The following is an 18,835-nucleotide window of genomic DNA, read 5'->3' on the forward strand; positions in this document are numbered from 1 at the left end:
ACAGAATGGGAGCCTGAGTGTAAGTGAAACCTTGGAATTGAAAATTCGATCGATGTTGGGGAGCGATATCTTTCTAAGATCCGACTTGTCTCAAGGTGCTTCCAAGCGCCGTATACGTGTTTCCTGGTGATTGGATTATGTGACAGAGATCAGGGTATCTACGGCCCAGTTCGTAATATTTGTTGATGTCAACCTTGGAATCCGGTGTTCTTCAATTTTCTAGAGGAGAAGCACTTTCTTTGATAAACCCTTAATAAAAATGAGTACTAGTAGTTAACAAATTCTCTCAAAACCACCAACGGTGATACTATAATTCGATACAGCTGGCTACTTAATCCCTAGTTTTCTATCGTTTGTTCACGAGTAAATCAACTTCAATGACCTACTCCCTATATACAAACCCATCTCCAAGTCACATAATCGACTTGATTCTCTCATATCCACAGACATCTTCATCTTCGGCATCATCATTCAACTCAAATTTCCTCTAAGGCACCCAGATAACACCTCCAGTCACCACGAGACTCCCATCCTAGTTTTAAATTTGAATGTATTGATGACACGTCATATTTCATTTCATGTTTGCTTCAATTCACATCTGCGTATGCACCTAGTGCAGCCTGACCCCCGGTATGAATGAACAGTACATTGACCTTGTCCAAAGAATGCAACCGGGCAAACTGTCGAATCTCTTCCTCTTGAATCCACTGTAGCATCCCCCGAGCAACTTTAGCAGTGTAGACAGGATCAAGCACAACAGCCTCCATCGTCGCCATCCGTTCCGCCGCCTCTTTCGTCTCGACATCCAAAACCCCGTACGCAGACCCAACAAACCGATCTTCCAACTTAACATCATCAGCACTGATAAACCGCTGCGAATCAAGTCCGATAAGCGCACTAGCCCGCTGCGCAAACCGCAGAACCCGCTCTTCATGGTAAGACCGCGGCTTCGTCGGCGAATTAAGCACGCCAATAACACTTCTCCGCGGTCGAATTCGACGATCGGCCTCTTGGCGCCTTGCCTCCAACAATCGGAATCCGGCAATCAGTCCACCAACCGTACTCCCACTCCCACACGCGACGAAAATAAAATCAAATCGGCCCGTTCCACCGAGTCGCATTTCGGTCTCTTGTTCTGCGATCTCAAATGCTGCACGCGCGTAGCCTAGTCCACCATACGGATGGATACTTGCCCCACCGGGAATCCAGTATGGACGCTCACCTTGCGCGCGTAGGTCTTCCAGGATAGGAAATGCGTCTGAGGCGAGGGGGTCATTTTCATCCAAAATGCGCACTTCTGCGCCTAGAAGTCGGTTGATTTGCACATTGCCTGTTCGAAGGAATGTCTCTGGATCTTGACTGGCGCGTAGACCCCCGCCTGTACCGCGGGAGAGGAGGACAAGGGCTTTTAGCCGAGTTTGCGGGCCAAGGCGGCGACTTGGACGGTGTGGTTGCTTTGAATTGCGCCTTCGGTTACTAGGATTGTGGCGGGGCCAGTGGGAGTGGTTGTGTTTGTGTTGGGGTGCTTTTCATGACTGTGATGTAGTGGAGTTGCGGAGAGGATGTCTGGCACGATGTATTCGAGTTTGCGGTATTTGTTGCCTGCGCAGGCGAGGGGTGCGCTTTGGTCTTCGCGTTTCGCGAAGATGGAGATTTGGGGATGTGGGGGGACTCCGCGGGGTGAGTGTTGGGAGTGAGTGGATTGGTGATGGGTTTGGGTAGAGAATTTGGTGTCGTGGGATTTGGCTGAAGATTTCTGGAAGGACGATGGGTTTGGACATGATGATGTTCTTGTGGATTTGTTCACAGAGGTGAGATGAGGTGAGGTGAGGTTGGAGTTGATGGTAGTTGGGAGGTGCGGGTGACGTCTTTAGATGAAGTCGATCATCAACTTAGAGTGACCTCCACTTCAAGCTGAAATGTATCGAATAACATGAGTGAGGTCAGGATTCTGTCTTACCACTTCTATTTTATTTTATTGAAAGATGAGAGTGTCCAGCGTACTCTTGAGTTGGAGCAACAGCTTCAATTTATACTGGTGCCTGCTTTTTAAGGCGTCAATCACGCAACCAGCGCAGAATTCACTAGGGGCATTTCACAGCGAGGAGCTTCATTGTCAATAGAATTCAATTAGACCCCGACATGGCTCCATTATTAATAGGGTCAAATTTTGGTAGTATATTCAATTTGAGCAGTTGGAATAAAGTTAGCTACCCAGGAACCGATTCAATGGATTCAACTTTAGTTCGCACCCAGTCACAACATCATACTACTGACTCTGATAAAGTATCCGCTTTGGAACGCGTAAGTAATTCATCGATGCTCTTTCCTGACTCCTTTGCCTCCCTCCGAAGCTTTCTGAATCGGTAGCGCCATACTGTGTGGCTGATGTAGATGCCCATCTCGAGGACAACACTGTTTCGGCTTGTTAGCAGACTATTTGCAGATATAAAAGGGACTTAGGGTGGAGCTTGAAGGCAATAGATCTTACACGATGATATACATTATTCCACCTAGGATGTCAAATGACCCCTCTGCCGCTGATATAAGTAAGCCTCATGTCGAGTGAAATATTGTAGATTGGATGTCATACCGAGCGCAAACAGCGAGAATAGCCCTCCAAGAGTGTCTATGCATAGAAAGACCCAATCTATAACTCATAAGTATTTTGATATACTTAATCGGAGTCGATATATACCTACTGAACCCGATGACTCTTCCATCTCGTTTCCAAAGCTCGAAATAAACCGGGACTAAGCCGGCTCCAAGCATGATGGCTGCAACAACGCCAACAACTAGGTCGGGCCAAGTTATTCCTTTCTCATAGGGAATCTGTGCAGTTTATTTTAGTAAAAAAATATGGGAAATTGTCTCTGCTCCTCCTACCCTTAATGTGAGAATCAATAGGGCCTCTGAGTCCCCCTAACAGGGCGAGCATGCCACAGCAGACCAATGTTGCTTTGATTACACTGTAGTTACTATTTTGAGAGTCAATTAAATTGTATGAGCACCTCCAGGGAAAGAACTCACTGATCGTAATATAATATCTGCGCCCAGATGATTGTCGAAAAAAATCCAAAGATTTGTGGCTGGATTTGTAATGACAGATTGACTTTCTGTTTGGCCTAGTCAGTTTTTCCCACATACGAAGTCTTCTTGTTAAATACTATACCTGTAGAATGAGATAAACTCCCATTGGAACTGCACCTATTACAAATATTTCCGTCAGCCTAAAGCCCTTGCGTAGTTTAAGTGTATCGCGACATACATCCTGCCCACAAAAATCCCATCATCACAGGCAATCCTTCGGTTCGTTTGCGTTTCCAGTTGTACCATATCTGAGGAACTAGCTGAACACACCAGAAGACGGTTCCAATTGTACCTAGAATCGTTGCCGTTCGATTATCCTCTCCGGACTCCATGGCTAAGTGTCGACACGAAATTGAAATCTACACTGGCAAGGTACTTGAGGAAAATCAATCAGTGCTAGGCGATGACTTGAGATACTGTGGGAAATCTCGTCTAATGCATTAGGACCCTTGAAATAAACCGTATTCGCTAAAAATTCATCTGGGCATATTCCGTACAAAGTTCTGTAAAGCGGGTCTACCTTGGTTATCTTGGAGGAGTGGGGCCGGGCATAATGAGCTTAGCCCAAAGATGGCAGGTCGGGTGAGAGGGGTCTGTGAGCCGCCTGAAAAATATCAAATTTCGCCATACTACAGACTAAATGTAGGACTGTCACTGTAACAAAGTTGGAGTCCGCCCCAAATTTGTACCGGCTTGGGTATCGCTCCTACGCCTTCGTCAACTACTAAGACATTCAACTTGCGAGTCTGAGCCCGCATTGTGATCAATTAGACTGGGAGACCGTGTTCCAAAATGTATTTACTTGTAATATTTATTTTCATAGAATTAACATGCTATTTTCGGGTATAAAATCTCTCATGAACTGTATCCATGTGACGCCACTTGCCAAATCAGCCGACCAGTAGTGTTGTAAAAATGACAACACCTTTTTTCGATCAAGAGCGCCACTGATCTTCATAACGGCGTCCATTTCCATAGAGACCACATTCTGTATCCTTTCATCCCCTCGACTTTCCGTACCCAGGATGAACAAAGGCCAGACAAGATCATGTGCAAAATTTCTCTTGTCTGACAGGTGATCCAGATGTACTAAAATTGAATCCCTGGAGACTTGAATATGACGATCGGCCAATAAATCATCAGAAATGGCACGGTATGTATAGACCTGAATGGCATAGTAAAACACGAATACCAGATGCTGGAAGTCTTGCTGAGCCCGGTCACTCCAAAAATAGAATTGCTGGCCAAACGAGATCATAGAATCCTTTGCCATTTCTACTGCCTGGAGTATATCTTGAAATTGGCAGTGACTGATGGCAATGTTTTGATCATATTTCGATCTTTCAAGTTTGGTCACCAGTTGAATGACGCGAACGAAGTCGCCGAAGACAGCAACATCGCCCATACTTTGTAGGCTGTCTTTGGGTGGCTCGTTCGTCGTGTCAAATGTTGTGAGATCTGCGAAAACGCTAGAATAGTAGTGCTCATAGAGTAAGAACTTGTCAATTTCGCCGATTGAGGCAACTTGAGAGAAAGACTGCTCGAGCCACTGATTTATGACGCGAGCACCCTTCAAATGCATTCTCCATTTCGCACCCTCCGCGCCAAGAAGCTCAACATTGTAGAGAATGAGTGTTGATGCTAAAGCAGAACGTGCTTCAGATATGCATTCATTCCCAGTGGCCAAAGCAGATTTCTCCCTTATGGAGCCTATATGCCTCGCAAGCATGGACAAAGCTTGGTTTCAAAAACGAAGTGAGGTGCATTGTAGGTCAAGCCGTCGTTGGTGATCATCTCCATATCTGAGGGCGAGATCTTCTGATGACAAAGATAGTACAGCATGGAAGACAGTTGGACATGTCCATGCTAAAGGGATGATGACTTGACGCCAAGGATTCCCGGGGCCATCCACCCAGGCAAGCTTCCCTGCAACATTTTGCTGATAATGGTAGATCAATTCCAAAGCCACGGGGTCGATGTGTGGATCAAATTGGCTGATTTGAGTGGGAATGATCGTGTGATTTAATCCATCGTGTGGTAGATCTCCCCGACTATCAAGACTGGGATCCCCAGATGTCCGGAGAGGTAGTTGTTGCCCGGTTAGTCTGCCTCGGCTAGCAACACCCTGATCCCATCGAAGAATCAGCCCGTAACCCGGACATTGAAACCCACGAGAAGTACATTTCCTGCATTCTGGCAAAGTTCTATCACATTTTATGCGTCTGGATCTGCATTTTGGGCAGTCTTGGCTTGGTAAGCAACGATCACCAGTGCAAACATTCAAGGGTCTGCGTACATACCTTTTTCAGCACTCACACCGCTGGGGTGGTTTGTGGGCATATGAACAACTTTGACACTAGAGACCTGAAGGTTTTAACCAGGAACCCTCGACATTGATACAGTGAGGGGTAGTTCGGCGGACGGGCATGCGAGTCGGCCCTAGGATGCGGGGGTTACTGAAATTGGAACCGCAGCGCGAGACAAATCATGAGTATGCAATATGTGAGTGCACTAAGACCGTGCGGAGACTCAAAATGTGGGTTTCGGCTCTGTATTCGGGTTGATCTGAGAAAAAGAGTCCTTCGTTCTCGCAAATCTTGGAGACGTCCGATCACGTGACTGGAACCGATGAGGTCTAATACGATTGGCTCAGCATTTTACACTTAATCGTTCTATAAAAAAAATTGAAAATTGAATTTAAATTCCGTTGTAGCTATTCGAATGTGATTGGATATTTGCGACATTGAAGCAAGATCTGTCGGGGTCAAAGGAGAGTACATATGGACATGCCCCGCCACCAACTGGGTGCAAGGCCATAGAGACACGAGATATGATGATTTGGCTTCTGATTTTGCCACAATCCCTTTTAATTTTAACTTAGCCAATGGGGCAGCCTTGCTCTTCCCAAGCTTGTAGCATCACAGTGTATAATCCTTTTTGGTAATCAGGCGTCGGCCTTGAGTCATACTTACCCCGTCGTTGACGGGATTCCATAGTTTCTTGGATTGAAGCATTATCGTTATTTTCCGGATCTTCTTTCTGCGGCACGAATTCATAGGTTCGGAGCTCAGTATTTGCCCACCCAGTTCCTTAAAATATCAGGTCAGCCTGAAAATCGCGAACTTCTGCAGATGATGAGTTTGAAGGATACCTTCAAATTTATTTCCGTCTTCCCAATCGTCTGTCAGGAAATGTAGGAAGCCACCATGACTGACGACAACAATTTCCGACTCCGGTCGTTCTTTCAACCAGCATCTTGCTTCGCGAGCACGATCCCGGATTCTTTCAGAGGTTGGTTCATATTTCCCGGACTATTTTTCTTACTATCAGCACATGTTTCTCTCAATAATGCCGCGTGACTCTACTTTTCCCGACCAATTCTCTTCCACAAAGCCTAAGTCCACCGGGAGGTCTTTTTGTTCGATTTCGACAAGCAGATCCTTCAATTCACTCCCTGTGTCGCAGGGGAGATCACTCACTTCCTGCAGGATCGGAAGCGCGATGATGTTCTTCTTCGGGTTGCCTTCTAAAATCGAACCAAATGCCTCTATGCCAGTGTATATAGCACGTCGCATGGGTGAAGTAACAATCAAATCAATCGTTGCTTTAGTAGGAAATTTATGGCTTAATTCCGAACATTGCTTTTTCCCTTCGTCGGTGAGCAGAGGATCGATGAGATTCCAATACTCCGGACCGAGGTTATGGTAGCCCTATGTATTGTTAACCCCCATTTAGAACCTGACTCGGAGGGAAAATACCTGGGCATGTCGGATAAGGTGAAGCTTAGGTGCCATTGCTCGGGTACTTCCGATTCTCTGTTCAAAGGCAAGGAGCGGATGAGGCCGATGGAGCCCGAGAAAATTGGGCACAGACTTAAAAGGAAAATATTTAGTCGAAAGAACAGGTTAGAATGCTTACGACACTTAGTGCGCGCAATTTGAACTGTTGAATAATGTAGCAAGTACAGTGACTATTTTTACACTAGAAAACGCAATTTACAGCCGAGAACCGGCGAATTCTCTCTCGACCCTTTGACTATAAGGAGAACTCGGTAAGTATCTACTCGGTAGATACTGCGTGTCAGACCAGTACTCCTCGGAGTATTATTGATGATATCGTCTTGCCGAGCCGGCCCCACCTCAAACTCTAATTAAGCACCTTGGCTTCCAATTTCGGACTAGCGAAAGGAGTGGACCTTATATCCCCTCATGATGTATGGATCTTTGACCATCTCGAGTATTTTTGACTGGAATATACGCAACATACGAACAATCATCAATCACGTCCATCCGCCATGAGCTTGATTCCTGCTAATATATCACACCTTCCGACTCTAAAGAGCCATCACAGCTATGGAAACTGTGCACCTGGGATTGGAATTTCCCTCAAGCCATGATCTCTACACAAATTTCAAAGGAGACAGTCTTTCTCAGCCCATCCTCGCCTCCGCCATCATTTCAAGACCGAAAAAAACAGCTCTGAGTCGGCCGTGCCACATCAGAGTTTGTCTTATCCAAAGATTGTCGAGTAGGGTCAGCGATAGCGCTGATGGTAGCGATGATATCTTGAGCCGCGTTTACAGCCATCTCTTGTCAAAACACCAGTCAAACAAATCCTATATCACTCGATCCTGCTCCATCATTGAGGAGCTGTCTCTGCGGCTACCTGCTCTACCAGAGGGCTGCCATGTCGAAAATATCCAGAAAATCCCTTTCTATATGCCAATTCTCGCCAACATTCCAGGGACGACAATCACAGGGATTGGAAGAATATCATATTTTCTTATTGCTACGATGGTAACAGAAAAAAAATGATCTCATCGGAACAAGCAAGGAAATTTTTCTCCGACGCCGGACGTTGCTTGAGCAAGACTCCATCCAACATACTCGAATCTATCCGAACTCAAGCTGGATCACCAAGATTCTTCTCTCGCAAAATGGCACTGGAATGACAGACTCTACATTCTCTATCACTGCAAAGATATTTCTCCGTTGGACTGCCACGCCGGCCGGGCGTTCTACGGAATTCAAATGTGTGGCTATACGCGGTCTCAGATGGCGTATAGAGGAAGTGGCAACGCTAGAAAGCCGACCAGGGGGCGAGAATTATCCAGAGAACGAATCAGTCGAAGAAACATCATCCGTCCGCGAGTTATCAAACGGTATCCAAAAAGGGTATTGGGGGACACTACACAATCCGATCCTGGCCAACAACCCAACGCACCAGCAGAAGGATTCCGCAGTCGACATTGCATTTGAAGTGAATATCCCCAGTGTGGTCAATCCTGCACCGGGGATTGAGCCATCAACTTCCGAATTTCAATCTTTGTCACCGGATTCTCTACCGCAATCACTGCAAGAAAAGTTCACCTTTCCGAGAAAAGATAGAACAGTCCTTACCACGGAGCATCGATTGAAGCTTGATGTTTTGATAAGCGAGGACACATTTGACGCGTCTAGTCGAAAATTGGTGGATCGGAAACCTATGCGCACCGCACTCAACGCGTCGTTTCCTTTGAGGATTGTTGATAAAGCCGAGGCTCATATTGATGAGATGATCTTCACGGGAAATCTGCCACGCTACCAGGAAGTTTCTGATTCTCCTCCAAATTACGAAATCTTCTGACAATCCCTATGGAAGACCAAAATCATAAAGACATAGAGAGCAAAAGGACCTTTTCCAGACTTTGATAGGCAAAAACTTCCCATCCACTCAGATTAGTCAGATCGGATTCCCAAATAGATGAATGTTAGATGTTTGCATGACGAAACTCAAAGCCATATCAGAATATTAGCGATTTTAATCAGTTAGTAACTGGCCCGGACCTAGCTTCCTAAGTAGTAACCACTCATTTCGTGAGACAAATCCTACCGAAATCTTGATTTTACAATACATATACGCCCCTCACAATAGGTGGGTCTCTGCGGAGTTAATCAATCCTCTTGTTCATGCTGCCCCAGAACAGTATTTTATTACCAAAATTCGCGCAAAGATTCGGAGAAAATTTCGTGTACCAAAGGCAAGTTAATACCGAGGCGTATGCTCCAAAACTTAGCGAGTTAATCATTATCCGGCCATCCCTATTTTCAACAAAACTTAACAGAAGCAACAATCTTCGCTAGCTTACTTTTCCTTTTCGATCAGGAACCATGTCGACAGCAGAAAAGATACGAAAAGGCTCATTGTCAGACAAGCCAACTGCTGATTCAAACTTGGAAGCGCTCGGATACACTGCAGAACTATCACGGAATCGATCAACATGGCAGGTGGTATTCATGTGCTTTATTCTTGCTTCAGTACCATACGGACTCTCGACAACCATGTCATACTCAATAATTGGGGGTGGCTCAGCGAACATGGTTTGGGGTTGGGTTCTTGTCTCCCTCATCATGCTGTGTGTAGCTAGCTCTCTAGCAGAGATAACATCTGTTTACCCTACTGCTGGTGGAGTCTACTATCAGACTTTCGCACTCTCCCCTAAATGGTGTCGCCGGGTCACAGCTTGGATTTGCGGTTGGTCTTACGTTGCTGGTAATATCACGATTACACTTGCGGTCAACTTTGCGACCGCGCTCTTCTTCGTGGAGAGTCTTAATGTTTTCAAAACTTCATCCGGCGCTGGCATTGCAGAAGACTTCCAGGCTTACCAGTCGTTCCTCATCTTCGTTGCTATTACCCTTATCTGCCATGCGTTCCCGGCTTTTGGTAATAAGTGGCTCACCCAACTTGAGGTGTGCTTCACTCTCCGGAATTTTTAATAGCTTTCTTTCTTTTGTGACTAACTTCTGTATTGCCCTTCTTGATTAGACCTTCGCTATCTTCTGGACCCTCGTTGGAGTCAGCGCTATCCTCATCACGATCCTCGTTGTCGCGCATAACGGTAGAAGGTCCGCAAAATGGGTTTTCACTTCCTTCGAGCCTCAGTCGCAATGGCCAGATGGCTGGTCCTTCTGTATTGGTCTTCTTCAAGCCGCCTATGGTCTTTCAGCTTCAGGAATGGTGACATCGTAAGTATTCCCTCTCGCCGTTAGTGTTTGATTCAATGTCCGAATCGTTGAGCTAATGCAATTCCCCAGCATGTGTGAGGAGGTCCGCCAGCCGGCAATTCAGGTCCCTCGAGCAATCGTCGGAGGAGTATTGCTTAACATGTTCGCTGGTCTTGCCTTTCTTTTACCGATTGCATTCGTCCTTCCTGATATCCCCATGCTGGCCAACATTCCATCCGGACAACCGGTTCCAACTATCATGCTGTCCGCCACCGGAAACTCGGTCGGCGCCTTTTGTCTTCTCATTCCACTCCTGGTTCTGGGTTTGATTTGTGGGATTGGTTGTGTAACGGCGACATCGCGGTGCACCTGGGCCTTCGCACGAGACGGCGCGATTCCTGGCTCTGGATGGTGGAAAAAGGTCGATGAACGTCTCGGCATTCCTCTCAATGCCATGATTCTGGGAATGGTGATTGAAATTCTTCTTGGACTGATATACTTTGGCTCGAGTGCGGCATTCAACGCCTTCTCTGGTGTCGGGGTGATCTTTCTGACGCTGAGTTATGCTTGTCCGGTCACTGTATCTTTGCTTCTTCGGAAGCGCCGCGATGTCATGCAAGGCCGTTTCAATCTTGGTCCTCTCGGGGTCTTCTGCAACATCGTTTGTATATGTAAGAAAATGCATATCCCTCCGTCCAAAGTACCATCTTTCTAATCATTTTCTCCCTAGGCTGGTCCCTTCTCGCTCTCCCGCTTTTTTCAATGCCAACATCAGCCGTGGTGACAAAAGATACCATGAATTATGCCTCAGTGGTTTTCGTGGGATTTGTTTCTGTTTCAGCCATTTGGTATCTAGTATGGGGTCAAAAGAACTATATCGGACCTGTTCTCGACAGGTCTGAGGATCCGGCTGATTCTATTTACAACACCCAGGGGACTGATGAAGCTCAACCAGATGTACTAAATTCCTCCCAAGGTGAACATAAGCCCATTGGCGCATGATTATTAGTTGCAGCTAGACTATATTTACTCCGTATAAGATGTCCTTTCAAGCCTTTAGTGCCAATTCCATGTTCTCTTTCAAAACGTTCCGGTACTTCGATATGAATAGTTAGCAACTTAGAAGGAAATTATTCAAAGGGGATAATAATAGATAAATAAAAGCAAGGGTTGGAAATGTATGAGTGGTATACTAATAGTAACTATCGATCGGGTTGGAAACTGGCCAGTTGACGCAATGACGTAGAACAGCTCAGCCGAGGCAATCAACTCAACTTCAACTGCACCTCCACCATCCTAACTTGCTCTTCTCCTCTTCTCTCCTCACCTCCTTCTCCAATTCCCCCTCGCCATGACTCTTCTCCAATTCCTCCGCAATGCCCGTCAATTACATCTCGCATTTCTCGCAGGCAGCCTGCCCGAACCCCCAATTTACGTACTAGGCAACCCCTCCGCCGACCTCGACTCGATAATCTCCAGCATCATCTATTCCTACTGCGCCAACAACCGCTGCCCAACCACAACCTCACGACCCCACATCCCTCTCATTAACCTCCCAAATGTCCCCGCCGGCTCAGAGCTTTACCGATTACGCCCAGAATTCGTCACCGCATTATGGCTATCGACGAATTTCCCCGCGCTGAACAGCGACGAGCGATTTGAAAACGCGTCCGAATCTGCTGGGAAGATCTTGCGCGAACACCTTGTGACGGTGGCGGATTTTGCGCAAGGCATAAACGGGCGATCGGGCGTGGATAAAATTATCGCGGACGCGACTATGGTCGATTGGAATGCTATGCCGATTCGCGGTGGGGAGAAGAAGGGCACAGGGTCGGTGGCGGGGTTGGAAGAGGTTTCTTTCCGCACGGTGGGGTGTATTGATCACCACGTTGATGAAGATTTTGTTCCGCCGCGTGATGCCTTGCCGCAAGGCCAGCCGATGATCATTAAGCCGGGTCCGGGATCATGCTCTTCCTTGATCACGGATGAGTTGAAGTCGAGTGGATTCTGGACTGCATGCTTGGAGACCTCGTCTGCGGAGGAAATGGTGCAGATTTCAAAGCTTTCTTTGGCTGCCATACTTATTGATACCTCAAACTTGACTGCTGAGGGCAAGGTTACGGATGTCGATGTTCGATCTGTAGAATTCCTGCGAACGTTTGTGGATTCTGTCCATGGCAATTGGGAGATGGAGAGCTTCTATGAACAGATCCTGGCCGCGAAGAAAAATAGTCTTGAACTTTTGACATTTGAGGAGATCTTGGACCGTGATTACAAGGATTGGACTGAGACAACACGGTCATCGAAGACGAGTCTCAAACTGGGCTTTTGCTCTTCGGTGAAACCAATCTCCTGGCTTATCCAAAAAGCCGGCGGCTCTCAAGAATTCTTGGAAAGAACAAAGAAATTTGCCACTGCAGATAACAAGCAACTCGATATTGTGGTTGTGATGTCCTCTTTTACATCCGCAAATGACCAATTTTCCCGTGAACTGTTCATTGGCGCCGCCGGACATGAAAGCATCGCCATTGATAGCATCAATGCTTTTATTGAACAGGCCTCATCGGAACTAGGCCTTGAAAATTGGAAATCAGTGAATGAGGAGATAACCGAGCTCCATGACGAGGAGATTACATCCAGTCTAGACGGAGAGGCTGATCTCTGGAGTCGACTCTGGCTACAGACAAATTCCACCGCCAGCAGGAAACAGGTGGCTCCTATGCTTCGTTCGACAGTGGCAAAGCTTTGAAAAATGAGCTTTTACGAAAATACGAATATAGAATATGAGATTGTAAGAGATTACGAATACGGACGATAGGCACTCTGAGACATTGAGGAAATTCGATATGTTTTCAGTGTAATGTAGTTTGATTTTTTCATGAAATTTCCGATTAATCCGAACACCAAACACCAACAGGCGAGGCAAATATGTTTGCAAATAGAACACAAAATGGAAATGCAATATATGCAACGCTCCAAGCCGACCTGATGCGAATGCCAGTATGGAAGGAGAAAAGGAAAAGAGATAGGAAACGCAAATGATCGCCTAAGAATATAACGCAGAAGATGCAAAACTTTCAAAAGGAAAAAAAAAGATCAAACAACCGCTCCACTTGTTATATCATAGTTGATGCTTGAATTTCATCTCCAAGCTATGATATCAAACGCATTCCCACTCGCAGAACACGCACCAACGAGCAACCCGGTCAGCAAGGACCAGGCCACGCCAGGTACCGCGCTCGCCAATCTTAATTACTGTCTCCCAAACACTGCCTTCGGCCACAGCGTCGGTAACCGAGTTGCCGGTATTTTCAGTACTGATCATGTGGTCGGCCTTCCGGGTGAGACGAAGAATCTTGCCGGATGGGGACTGGATGGCCAACTTCGCTGGTTTTTCACGCCCAGAAGCAGATCTTGAAGATGAGATGGCCGATGTGGAGGCGGAGAACTCGTTGGAGTTACTCGAAATGGTGGACGGGGCCGTGCTAGATACCATGCTGAGGGCACTAGAGGGACGGTTGAACAACGACGGGGAAGCACGGCCTTGGGCATAATAATCTTCCTTTGGTGGCGTCGACGGCGAGGCCGAGTGTTGGCGGACAGCGAAGACAAAGGTGTTATTCACAGCGAGACGTGAGCACTGCGGCTGCATGATGTAAAGATCATGGCGCTGCGCATGGGGCGTGGGATGGCGGAGGACGAAGTCATATGGTGGGTTTTCTCCTGTGTGCATGATCGGAATGGCCAATGCCAAGGGATGGGGAATATCTTTGCTCGAGTGCATAAGGCCCTTCTTGCCGGCATATAGCTTCAAGACACCTTGGCCCTCGTCACCGGGGAGAACGGCCTTGACGGTAATTCGCTTTTGTCCACCAAACCAGTCAGGCTGGACAAGTGCTCGCTTGCGCAAAATGTCTCCACTTTCAAAGAAGTCACCATCGGCATCGCAAGCGAAAGCAGGTGCCTCAACTTCAGCTGCGCATTCGACATCAGGGGGGGACAATCAGGCATATATGCATGCACTCCAGTCCTTCAATTCGCATCAAGCTTGTATCATAGTCCGGGAATTGGGTCCCCAGCTTGAAATATTGCGGACAGACAGCAGGAAGTGCTAGCAAAACATCAGGCGAAACCGGAGGAACAATGTGCTGCTCTTCGGGGTAGAGTGGGACGTGGGTATAACAGAATTGCAGCGGCCGGGCCAAGAAATACCAGCTTTCCGCAATGGAAGAGTTGGTGGTGACGAAGCGGCTCCTTTGGGGGTTCGTTGGGTTTGCTAGCGCACAGTCCATCATACGCCACTCCTCATCGACCAGGACCGCGTTCCACCAGTGATTTGGACGAGATAGACTTTCCAAGTCGAGCACGTCACCTGGGTTCTTGAGATAGCCGTGAATTATTTCAGAATGCAGACCAACAGCACCACACATTTCGTGTACCAACAGCGCGATTTCTTCAGGGGTTCCTCGTTTGGCTTGCAAGACCCGTTTGATATCAACCTCCAGGCCATCCAAAGGCTCTTCCCAGGCAATCTTCTCGCTTACCCAAGTAAATATAGCGCGAAGTCGTTGAACATCGCTTTTATAGGGACGACAGATATAACCCTGCGCAAGGCTCATGGAGTTTGTCATAGGGGGAAGACTGCTGATAAAACGAGCACTTTTGTCGACAAGATTCATGTTAGCCGCATGGAAATTCGTCGGTTCGTGGACAGGTAAGCCATCAATGTTCTCGTCGCCCTCGGCCGTATCTTGCAACTCCTCGACTGAATAGATCACCGGATGATCCATCATTTGGCATCGCTCTGCGCGTTCAACTCTCTCATTTCGACTGGGGGATGATGCTCGGTTGACATCACGTCGAACCTGAACCCAATCGATAGGACTAGCCCCAGGCCCCATATCACGAGCGGTCTCACGAGTAGAATGAGGGGTGAGGGGCGACACTACATCTGCCGCCCTGTTGCCTTTGGTTGGGGATGGGGTCCCCCCGCCATGACCAACTGAGATGCTACTTCTTGCACTCGCGGCACCCGTCTTGGCAGATTCGAAAATCTTTTTGAAGAACCCCTGTTTTTTGGTTTTTGGGGTTGAAAGGCCACCGAATACACCGCCGGAATCCCCTGTATCATGATCAACGGAGGACCACGGAATAGCAGAGGATGCTCCTTGGCGGGACGTGTTGTGACTCGAATGATAAGACACACCGGTCATGGGGGTTTCTGGCCTTTCTGGGTTGCCAGCATCACTAAATCCTCGAGAGCGAAAGCTGTCCATGGCAGTGTTCGGTCGGTCATATCCACCATTTCGTCGTGCGTAGCTACCGGCACTGGTCGCACTAAAGCCCCCGGCAGATGCACCACTCATCAGACTTTGGCTTGTTTTGTCTGTGCTGGTAGTCACATTGGTTCCAATACTTTGAATACCACTGGAGCTTGTAGCACTAGACTTAGTAGTGAAAGTACGATTGAGGGCATCGCTCCTCATATCTTGTCCAGAACAGCGGCCACGCAGGTGGGGATATTGCGCCGGGATTGAGTTGTTGCGTGGATGATAAGTCGCGTGCTTGGGGGGAGGCGGAGGAGGCACATCATCATCCACAGTATGGCCATCTTCATCTTCAGGCGACCGGTTCTGGTCTTCCAACTGGCGCAAGCGGCTTTCCATTCGTTGAACGTAATTGTTGAGTTGCGGAGGCCCATCCATGTAATGATCGTGAGAATATACACTATTGCGATGTACTGGCACACTTTGTACAGGCTCTCCATCAAATCCAAGGGAAGTTAGTGGTCGGCGTCTGGTTGCTGGGGGCGTTCGATCATTCATTTCATTATAAGGATCTCCTGACCAAGGGTTGTTAAAAGCCGGCGGTGGTGATGGCGAGGGTGCCTGGCGTGGGGAAGGCGAAGGAGCTTGGCGAGGCAGTCCCATATCTTGCAGGGAAGTCATTACATCCTCCATGGCATCTCTCAACGGAGAGGGCGTATTTCCATTTGCATCTGATTGTGCCGAAACAGCAGAATGGGCCGAGTGCGTTGAGCGTGCCCCGGGGGAGGGTGTACGTGCAAATATCACATATCGATCGTTCATGTTCAAAGGCGTGGGCGAGCGAGAGGGCTGCCGAGGTCTGGACGGAGGAGGTTGTGGGGAATGCATTCGTCGGTGTGGTTGATGCATAGGTGGTTGTGGAGATCGGGGTGCATGATAATGTGCAGGCGGTTGCGGGGAGCGGGGCGGCTGATAGTGCACAGGTGGTTGTGGAGAATGAGGTGGTTGATAATTCATATATGGCTGTGGAGAATGGGGCTGTTGGTAATATACAGCTGGCTGAGGAGAGTGATTTGGCTGAGGAGAGTGCGACGGGCCACGCTGCAGTGCGATTCGATGCGGAGGAGGGGGCGGCGGCGGGGGGGGAGTCTTCACGTTCGGGCTCAGGCTCGGGCTCTGGTTCTTGCAATACCATTGGGGAAACTTCTCGAGAAACGGGCCGCGATGATGGCCGTGACGACGATATACTTCCACGGGCTATCAGAGCGGAAGGCGACCTCTCTGGCTCTACTGATGCACGGGGGGAGACAATGGGAGAGACCCCACGAGATGAGGGTCGCGAAGATACAGAGGACGGCCGGGACACTGAACCTTGATTCTTGACGGCAGATGCATGTGTGCGCAAAGGCTTGACACTCCGAGGGGTACTTCCATCTCGAGGTGGTGTCTGAGGAATTGAGCTCTTAACGGGTGTGTTCGATCCACTTCGCGCCAAGTTCGAGGCTGGCGATAATGCTTCCCTATGAGCCTGAAAGGGCTTGCGAAACACGGTTTTCGTCTTCTTCGGGGCCGATGTGGGATTGTTGATGGGAGAAGATCCGGAGAGCACCATGGGACTGGTATCTCGACTGATAGGCACAAAATCTTCACTCATGAGCTCGACAAAGTTGGAGGGGAACAGCCCAACAGCTCGTCTGTCACGACGTAGTCGACCCATCCACCATTGCCCATCCCCGGCGTTCAGACATTCGATCAGATCGCCTTCCACAAACCCCAGATCTTTTGTTGTCTCTCCTCCCCATGAGTATACTGCTCGACACCAACACGGAAACCGCGGCGGCAACTGACCGCTGTTGGATGCCATCCCGATAGGTTCGATGCTGACTTAACAGGGAATAATGGACGGCGCAAGTCGATTACAGAGAATTGGCGGTCAGGATAGGGCTCCGCGAGGGAATTGTTCGTGGCAGGCCGGTCAATTGTTGGCAGGTTGGGGTAAGGCTGTCGCAGGTGTAGCTGGAGCTGGAGAGTGGGAGTCAGATGGGGTAAGGTAACGCACGGCCGCTGAAGGAAGTTCGACTCAGGCAACCATGATTGACGGTGTAGCGCACAGAAGAAAGAAAGACGAGGCTCCGACCCACCAACCGAGCCGAAAAAGACGAAGAGGGCGAATGCGACTGGGGAGGAGGGGAGGAAGAAGGGAACTCCAGAGGTTCGGTGAGGCCCGAGGGTCTTCTTGTTTACGTGGTGGCCCGATCGGGTCTAGCGGTGGAGGGCTTCTTATCGCGATAAGCTTAAGTTTCCAGCGCAACCGGGGCAGCTTACCAGTATACATAGGACCAATATATTATAATAGACTGATTTTGAGCAGTGACTCGAACAATTCTATATTATTTGAGAACTGTAGGTCGCTGGAATGAATTATCACGCCTCTCACTACTTTGACACTATTCTGTAAGAGCAATGTGGAAGCCCAAACCCAATGCCTCCCAATCCCCCCTGCGCGGCTCAACGTCGGATCCATGGTTCACGTTCGTCGCAAACCAAGCCCCCCCAGCCCGCTTCCACTAGTTCACCCCGCTAGTATCAAACATCATAGTATTGGTGCCCAATGATTGTTATGATTTTGATGCAAAAAACCGACCACATCCACCCAGAATTCATTGGTAACATTCTGCTTGTCGATCTCACTGGAACATCACCACTCATTGTGAACCTTAAAACTAACAAAACACCTGCATAGGGCTATCCAGAAAGGATCTGCTAACGACACTTTTCAGTCCTACCTTGGTCGAACATAGCGCGGCAGGCCATACTGCCTCTCTCGCCAACTTCTCTTTCAAAATCCTCCGCTTCTAGAAGCTACTTTTCTCCTAGCACAGCTAACTCAATCGCTTTCCAAGCCGCTTTCATGACCGCTGCCACGCTTGACTATGTGTGTTGCGCCAATTTGATTGAATTTTTTCCAGTCCAGACCTCACGGCCCATGAAATGCTTGCACGTATAGCAGATCCTTTCCCAAGCCGGGATTTGTTTTGCTGCACGGCCCTACAATGCCGGATCAGGCATGGCGAACATTCCAGGACGGTGGCCGAGGAATCCCCAGCCACTTCCGAACAATACACGATCGGATAGGGCAGCCTGTGGCCTTGCAAAGAAAAAGCCATGCCATGGAGTTGATCGGCGGGTATCGCTCAGAAAAGCCTAGTCAGGGACAGCTTCTCTGGATCTCCCGGAGGATCTCCAAGTTGGCCTTTGGGCTAGTTTCTTCTGGCAATTCTCAATCGGCCACCTCTACATTCCACCCTGGGGCAGGGGACCATTATCGGCTCTTATCTCTCTGCTTTGCAATTTAACCAAACAGTACAGGCCGGAGTCGGTTTTCTGTCAATTTTTCCAAAAAATGCAAACTCGATTCTAGGGGCTCAGGAATTAATGTCGTGGCGGATAAATATCCTCCGTTCTTTCTCCAACATGCCTCAAAGCGATCAT

The 18,835-nt window shown here is 48.3% G+C and overlaps 7 protein-coding genes across 7 annotated transcripts; 3 read left to right on the plus strand and 4 right to left on the minus strand.

The window, feature by feature from the left end:
- Positions 1–587: 587 nt before the first annotated feature.
- N7509_012586 (1-aminocyclopropane-1-carboxylate deaminase/D-cysteine desulfhydrase) lies at positions 588–1,781 on the minus strand (the record flags this gene model as incomplete). The annotated part of the gene is given in 3 exon segments (XM_056637223.1): positions 588–1,454; positions 1,478–1,756; positions 1,767–1,781. 3 exon segments carry the CDS (start codon positions 1,779–1,781, stop codon positions 588–590), a joined length of 1,161 nt encoding a protein of 386 aa, XP_056483253.1.
- Positions 1,782–3,907: 2,126 nt separating this feature from the next.
- On the minus strand, positions 3,908–4,819 carry N7509_012587 (uncharacterized protein; the record flags this gene model as incomplete). Its single annotated transcript, XM_056637224.1, has 1 exon — positions 3,908–4,819. The coding sequence occupies one exon, from the start codon at positions 4,817–4,819 to the stop codon at positions 3,908–3,910; it is 912 nt and encodes a 303-aa protein (XP_056483254.1).
- A 1,148-nt stretch (positions 4,820–5,967) lies between these two features.
- On the minus strand, positions 5,968–6,884 carry N7509_012588 (phosphoglycerate mutase-like protein; the record flags this gene model as incomplete). Its single annotated transcript, XM_056637225.1, has 4 exons — positions 5,968–6,179; positions 6,242–6,401; positions 6,456–6,800; positions 6,849–6,884. The coding sequence occupies 4 exons, from the start codon at positions 6,882–6,884 to the stop codon at positions 5,968–5,970; spliced, it is 753 nt and encodes a 250-aa protein (XP_056483255.1).
- Positions 6,885–8,037: 1,153 nt separating this feature from the next.
- On the plus strand, positions 8,038–8,715 carry N7509_012589 (uncharacterized protein; the record flags this gene model as incomplete). The annotated part of the gene is made up of 1 exon (XM_056637226.1): positions 8,038–8,715. The coding sequence occupies one exon, from the start codon at positions 8,038–8,040 to the stop codon at positions 8,713–8,715; it is 678 nt and encodes a 225-aa protein (XP_056483256.1).
- A 497-nt stretch (positions 8,716–9,212) lies between these two features.
- N7509_012590 (uncharacterized protein) lies at positions 9,213–11,078 on the plus strand (the record flags this gene model as incomplete). The annotated part of the gene is made up of 4 exons (XM_056637227.1): positions 9,213–9,821; positions 9,898–10,097; positions 10,167–10,747; positions 10,807–11,078. Coding segments are annotated over 4 exons (1,662 nt in total), but the record flags the coding sequence as incomplete, so codon positions are not given.
- Positions 11,079–11,427: 349 nt separating this feature from the next.
- N7509_012591 (putative exopolyphosphatase) lies at positions 11,428–12,825 on the plus strand (the record flags this gene model as incomplete). The annotated part of the gene is made up of 1 exon (XM_056637228.1): positions 11,428–12,825. One exon carries the CDS (start codon positions 11,428–11,430, stop codon positions 12,823–12,825), a length of 1,398 nt encoding a protein of 465 aa, XP_056483258.1.
- A 411-nt stretch (positions 12,826–13,236) lies between these two features.
- On the minus strand, positions 13,237–17,435 carry N7509_012592 (putative SH3 domain protein (Cyk3); the record flags this gene model as incomplete). Its single annotated transcript, XM_056637229.1, has 5 exons — positions 13,237–14,051; positions 14,173–16,074; positions 16,151–17,132; positions 17,192–17,365; positions 17,433–17,435. The coding sequence occupies 5 exons, from the start codon at positions 17,433–17,435 to the stop codon at positions 13,237–13,239; spliced, it is 3,876 nt and encodes a 1,291-aa protein (XP_056483259.1).
- Positions 17,436–18,835: the final 1,400 nt, after the last annotated feature.

Source organism: Penicillium cosmopolitanum, assembly GCF_028827165.1.
Source record: "Penicillium cosmopolitanum strain IBT 29677 chromosome Unknown utg000011l:1.0-3548175.0:1.0-3550911.0, whole genome shotgun sequence".
Taxonomy (NCBI): domain Eukaryota; kingdom Fungi; phylum Ascomycota; class Eurotiomycetes; order Eurotiales; family Aspergillaceae; genus Penicillium; species Penicillium cosmopolitanum.